General features: G+C 32.2%; 1 protein-coding gene across 1 annotated transcript; it reads right to left on the bottom strand.

Moving 5' to 3' along the window:
* Positions 1–4038: 4038 nt before the first annotated feature.
* LOC132740547 (FMRFamide receptor-like) lies at positions 4039–5163 on the bottom strand. The gene has a single exon (XM_060728466.1). It carries the CDS (start codon positions 5161–5163, stop codon positions 4039–4041), a length of 1125 nt encoding a protein of 374 aa, XP_060584449.1.
* Between the last annotated feature and the right edge of the window lie 1999 nt (positions 5164–7162).

Raw genomic sequence — 7162 nt, 5'->3', positions numbered from 1 at the left:
AAACGCGTAGGATTTGTAATATAAGGATTGTGGCCGTGTGAGTATTGACCCTGTCAGAGGCAAGCCGTTGTTTCATTGAGCAAGGAACTTTACATTTATTGCTTTGTACCGGTTAGTTCTAGGAACGGATTCGAGAGTATCTTTAAATTTATAAGCGTGTAGCTTCCAACATAATATAACTAACATAAAGTTGTAATTACTAAATACTTTGAAACTTGTACACGATGATATAGTTATACGGTTAAAATCGCATAATTTTATTATCGTCAATTTATTTTAATTGATAGTGATTATTATTGATTTGCTTTGATTCGTTTCCATTTCCACTTTCCGAAAATCCGTGTCAAATACATACCGTACACCATATACCAGTAGCCTCGTTTTCATTTTCAGAGTCCGAAATATCTATATCAAATGGATATCGTTCTCCGTGTAGCCTTGTTTTCATTTCAAGTCCAAATATTTATATCTAATCTTTATCTAACTTTGAACAACAAACTTCTGTCAAAATGTTAAACAAAATGTTGGTGAAAACATATAGAGGTCATTACACATTGTTGTGATATTGGACACGTACACAGCTGTAAAATCTACATCAGACTCGTCCAATATAGTTTAGACAGCTGTGTACGTGTCCAGTAAAATTCAGAATTGTACTCAATTATGTATGATAAAACCATTATATCATTATATTTCTATCTGTCGTGCTGTCTTATTACTTCCGTAACATACCATTTTTAATCCCCTTCTGCATAGGGAAAGGGGGTTATAGGAATGGCCTCCGTCTGTCAGTCCGTCCGTCTTTCTGTCCGTCCGTCCGTCCGTCTGTAACACTTCCGTGTCCGCTCCATATCGTTTAAAACATTGAAATGTTTTAGAATAACTTGGCACAAGTGATCACCATAATGAGACGATGTGCAGAGTGCAAAAACTGGGTTGCTACCCTCAAGGTCAAGGTCACACTTAAAGGTAAAATGTTAAAAGTTTTCATTTCATAATCAAAAGTCTACATTTCGTGACCGCTCCCTAACTTTTAACTGCTCATTTTTTTTTGTAATAGCTTGCCACAAGTGATCACCAAAATGAGACGATGTGCACAGCGCAATTATTTGGTTGCTACCCTCAAGGTCAATGTCACACTTAAAGGTCAAATGTTAAAAAGTCTTCATTTCATAATCAAAAGTCTACATTTCGTAACCGTTCCATAACTATTTAACTGCTTAATTTTTTTTAAATACTTTGCCACAAGTGACCACCAAATGAGACAATGTGCATAGCGCAGTAATTGGGTTGCTACCCCCAAGGGCAATGTCAGACTTAAAGGTCAAATGTTAAAAAGTGTTCTTTTCATATCAAAAGTCTTTATTTCGTGACCGTTTCCCAATATTTTAACCGCTGAAATTTTTTTGAAATAACTTGTCACAACTGATCATTATAATAAGATGACGTGCAAAGCGCAATAATTGGCTTGTAACCAAAAAGGTCAAGGTCATTCTTTAAGGAATAATGTTGAAAGTCATTTCATGACAGTTCCATAACTTTTTAACAGCTGAAATTTGTTAAAAATAACTTTGCATTATTGATAACCATTATGAGAACATGTGCAGAGGGCAATAATTGGGTTGCCACCCCCAAGGTAAAAGTAACACTTGAACGCCAAATGTATAAAAGTCTGCAATTCGTGTCCCCTCCTTACTTTTAAACCTCTGTTTTTTTTAAATAGCTTGGCACAAGTGATCACCATTCTGAGACAATGTGCAGAAGGCAATACATGTAATTTGGTTGCTATCCCCAAGGTCAAGGTCACATTCAAGGTCAAGTGTAAAGAGGGGTACAATTCGCGTCCGCTCCATAACTTTAAAACTGCGGAAAGTTTGTTTTTTAATAACTTGGCACCTGTGTGATCACCTTTATGAGACGATGTGCAGAGCCCAATAATTGAATTGCTACACCCAAGGTCAAGGTCACACTTACAGGTCAAATGTTAAAACGTCTACATTTCGTGTCTATAACATAATGTTTTTAAGATAACTTATGAAATGATCACCATTTTGATACCATTGGCAGAGCACAATAATCAAATCACAACCCTGATGGTCAGTGTCACACTCAAAGGTCCAATGTAAAAAGCATATATTTTTAATGTCCGTTTTATAACTTATTGACAATTCAAAGGTTTTAAAATTACTTGACACAAATGATCACCACCATGACACAATCTGCAGCGTTCAACATCCAGGTTGCTACCCCCAAGGTCAAGGTTAGATGTTCTCCATAACTATTTTACTTTATGGAAGATTTCAAATAACATGACATAAATAATCACCATCATGAAACTATGTGCTTATGATATGCATGGCATATCATCAAGGTCGTGGCTGTCAAAAGGTGAAGAAATACTCATTCATGTTCACTCGGAAGGGGATTAAGCAGTCATTCAGACTGCCTTGTGTCATTTTACAGCTGTAATATTATTAAGAAGATTGGACGATTTTTCGCGAGGCGGGAATCTTGTATATATGCATTACACTTGTGTTGAATGTTTTCCATTCAACGGGCGCTACTGAAAGGGTAAAGTTGTTCCTATTTCGCTTAATCGAACCTTATATAATTAATTTAATTATTTTTAGTTATTAAATTATATACATTGTACGTTGCATACGGACAAAAAAATTGAGCCCTGGTTGTAAAATGTAGATACATTAATTTTCTGTGTTATTGTATCACGGATGAGAATATCCCGTCATCCATATCTTGCGATCAGCTAAGCTCTTGCTGCGGGTACAGGTTTTTTATCGGTTATAATGGTTTTGTTGCCTGTTCTATGACGGATTTCATGTGGTCTTTTACATCAGCGTTAGGTGATATAAAAATCAAATACATATAAAATGCATTCAGTGTTATCATACCATTATTTCATCATAGATATGTCACTTTGTTGTATGTCTGAAATGGTTCAATACTATTTCATAATTGACGACAATTTTTATACCAGGAATAGTGTCCGTTGGATAGAAGAAAATGTTTGTCAGCTAAATAATATATACCGCTCGAAACCAATGTGTTCTTGTAACTAAGGGGGCAGCTAATCTTATTGTTATGAGAACATATGCTTAATATGTTCAATAATTGCATTAAACATAAAAGTTATAATAAGGCTATGCTTGGCATTTTAATTTCACTTTAATGAGAGTATTAAATTTCTATGATATTGTGTGTTTGCTTTAATAATACAAACACGCTAATGTCGAGGGACGCGTAGCAAGATAGATAGGTGAGCAACACTCAATAATAAAACAATTTATTATATCAACAAAATATCATCATATTTACATATTCAAATAAAGATACAATAATACAGCCACATTTAATATTTTCTGCTTATTTTTTATGAGATCTTATATCATATCCAAAAGCAATGCTGATATAATTCTTTAGTCGACTGTCAGAATGATCCTCAGACTGAAAAAATAATCTTAATCATACATTAAAATAGCACTTACTTTAAAACATTTCTAAGTGGTTCTTTAAATAGCACTCCATTGGGACTTTCATTACAGCACACCAGCACTTGTTTAACTAGATTTTTAACAAATAAATCGACATTTGTATGAAAGCAAGCTATGGTGGTGAACGAAATCAAAGTAATACAATGTCTATAAGAAACAACCTATTTTCACATATATACTTTTCATTTGTCGAAAATACATTGTAATACTTTGTTCTTTCGATTATTTGTCCATTTCTGCATGTTTGTTAAATGCAACAGTTAACTCTTTTTTTAATGTTCCTTTTATGATGAGTGATCAAAAATCATATTTTTTGCGATGGTTCTGTAAGTTACATAAAAAATCTTTATTGTATAAAGTACAAAGCAGCCCTTGAATAAGACAACAACAAAAAAAACAACAAAAAAAAACAAAAAAAAAACACACACACACACACACAAAACAAACTGCCATCAAAAATTGAATATCGACACATGTTTTACACAAAAATAACGAAAACAACATTATACTTGTATTTCATAATCTTCTATCAAGTGGCAGCACTTTTATCACTGCTTTCTTTTTCGGGAAAATCTTTAGAACTAGTGTTTGATAATGAGTTATTACCCAATCTATCATTTAATGCAGGTTTGTAGCAGTTTCTGATATTTCTAGTTCGTAAAGCAATAAAAGCGCTGTAGTTTGCCTGAGCGGGAGGGTTCTTTCCTCTGCCGCACAAAAGACCTATAAAAGTTCGTCGGAATAAACCGCCAAAAAGATAGTACACAATAAAGTTGACTGTTAATGATAAATAGTATATCAGTTGTGCTATTGATTGAACTATTACATCAATGGGTGTGGTGATATCTATTTGATCCTTAATAAATGATATGACGATAAGGCGTATTCGTACCACATGTAAGGGAAGGTTCAGGATGATAAAAATAAGAATAACTGCAAGCAGCATTGTTTTGACCTTCATTGTGAGGTCATTGCTGATTTGTGAGGACACTGAACTTAGACGCCGCCGCCGCTCATACAGAACAACCGAGGACACTACTATTCTAAAGACCAGAAATGACATAACTGCGATTGGGACAAAAAGTGTAAACAAACTATCGACATACTGCATGATCTTAAGGATGTTGTGATGATTAGGGTGTGGAGCACATTGTTCAGCCATTGTCCACAATGGAAAATTGTAGCAGCATATGACTATTACAAATAACAATATCACGGCATATTTTGCTGTCGATGTATTACATAATTTATTCACCATGAATGGTTTACAAACCCTGATGTAATTTTCTATTGTAACAAAAACCATGAGCCAAACGGAGAGACAGCCAAAAACGTACGTGAGGAAGACAATAACCCGACAGACGCCATCTATTCGACTAAGCTGCAGACCAAATACTGATGATATCCACATAACCAAAAGAGTTATCAGGAATCCGTTGTCGCTGAAACTCCTTGCTGCTAGGAATACACTGCATGACTTTGATCTCAAACACTTTCGAGTAAACACAACTATTGAAAACGTATTGCCTGTCAAACCTAGCAAACATATGACTGGTACAGCAAACATTTCAACTGATGCAATCATGTTTTCAGCTTTTCTGATGTGAGCATCTTTGCTGAAATTTCCGGCATCTGTATTTGAAGTATTTTCCATCGTGTCTCCAGACACAATTATGTTCTGTTCCTTCCTGGAGTGAAATAGAAAGGTGAGTAAAGTTCATGTCGATATCAAATCATAATTTATGATCGCACTGTTAGATACAAAACAAGAAATATATGATGGATGAATGAATTAATGAATAAATAAATGAATCAATGAATTATTAAATGACTGAATAAAGGAATAAATAGATAAATAAATAAATAAATAAATGAATAAATAGATAAATGAATAAATAAAAAAATATATAAATAGATATATAAATAAATAAATTAAATAGATAAATAAATAAATAAAGTAATAAATAGATAAATAAATAAATAAAGTAATTAACAAAAATAATAAGGTTTTCTATAACGATAAAGTAAACATGATCGACGCATTTTTATCAGAAAATGTTCATGAAAATAAAAACGTTATTTTTCATAAATGGGATACAAAACTAAATCCCATGGTTTGTTTGATGGGGAATGTTTAAGAAAACGGAAACAGTTTTATAACAATGTTTATATTTTCAATAATAATAAAACAGATGACAATCGTAACTTGATGGCTGATACAAGAAAGGATATAAAAAGATAATAAGAAGCAAACAATATTGAAATAGAAAAGAAAATATTGATAAGTTTATAAAGTCAAGATATAGAAATGCAAAACTTTATTGGAAGTTACTTAAGGGATCTGTAAGTAAATGTAGTTCTCCCAAAATAGGTGCAGATACATTTGCGAATTATTTTAGCGCAATTAATAATTCAGATAGCCATCAAGCTGATGATGATATTTTATATTTTAACGATATGATTCTTAATAACAAAATACAAGTTATGTTCGAAGAATAACATGTCGAAATAACAATTTCAGAAATTACCAAAACGTTTAAGCAGTTAAAGTGTAACATGGCAAGTGGACCAGAAAAGTTTTTAAATGAATTTTTTATAAATGGTGCTGATCAATTAAAAAGTTACTTTCATGTGTTATTTAATTGTTGTTTAAGCATGGGTTATTTTCCTGAGCAATGGAGTCAGGGTTTTGTTGTTCCGATCCATAAGTCTAGTGATAAGAATGAACATGGAAACTACCGTGGAAAACTACCTGGTAAAAACATTAATGAGTAAATTTGGCACATTGTTTACCCAAAATTTGACCACAGAATTTGCGTTTCTTGTATAATGATCAGGAGTTAGATTTGTACCACGCTTTAAATATCCAAGTGTGTTATTTACGTCAGGTGGTTCATAAATTCAGCATGATAAGTTGTTAGCTGGACAAGCTCTAAAAGTTATTTACAAGATGAATAAATATTGATCTATTACCCAAACATACACTTGATTTATTTGATAAGTTTATCATGCCAATTTTAATGTATTCATCAGAGGTTTGGGGTTTAATAAAGTGCCACATGTAGAAAGAACAAATTTAAGTTTTTGTAATGATTGTTTAGTGTTAAAGCATCTACATGTACCCAAAAAATGATTTTGAATATGGCGAGCTTGGTAGAATAAGTTAAGTTTAAACAATATTCTATTTTACAGCATAAATATATACCGTAAGCATATACAATCACACTTATATATTTCGTGGATTGGAAAACAAGTTAAATGTGACTTACGTAAATTCATTTCAAAGATAAGCTACTTGCAATACAAAATATGCACATTCTTAGTTAAAATAATACAGAAAAAAGGAATTCAGATAAATTATTGAACTGAATAAATTTGTTAGAACATTATTATCTACAGCAGTAGAATTAGCAAGATTATTTGATAATATTGGAAAATTACTCCAAGAAATTTTTATTACAAAGTAAAATATTGTTTAAACTAATATTCAATTTAAGTAAATCTTTTCAGATGATTTTATTTAGAATTTTTCGAAGAAAAAAGAGACAACATATTTAAATAAAGTTTTGAATTAAGATAATGAATAGAGAATATATGTCTGCACACAATATTATCGGGAAGTGATGGAAATTAAAATCTTGATTTAAGTTAGG

Source organism: Ruditapes philippinarum, unplaced genomic scaffold (assembly GCF_026571515.1).
Source record: "Ruditapes philippinarum isolate M1 unplaced genomic scaffold, ASM2657151v2 ctg2835_1_1_1_1, whole genome shotgun sequence".
Taxonomy (NCBI): Eukaryota; Metazoa; Mollusca; class Bivalvia; order Venerida; family Veneridae; genus Ruditapes; species Ruditapes philippinarum.
This window is presented reverse-complemented; position numbering and strand designations above follow the sequence as displayed.

What these genes read in the sequence shown, in the direction of transcription:
- LOC132740547 (XM_060728466.1), bottom strand. Translation starts at nt 5,163, where the DNA reads ATGGAAAATACTTCAAATACAGATGCCGGAAATTTCAGCAAAGATGCT.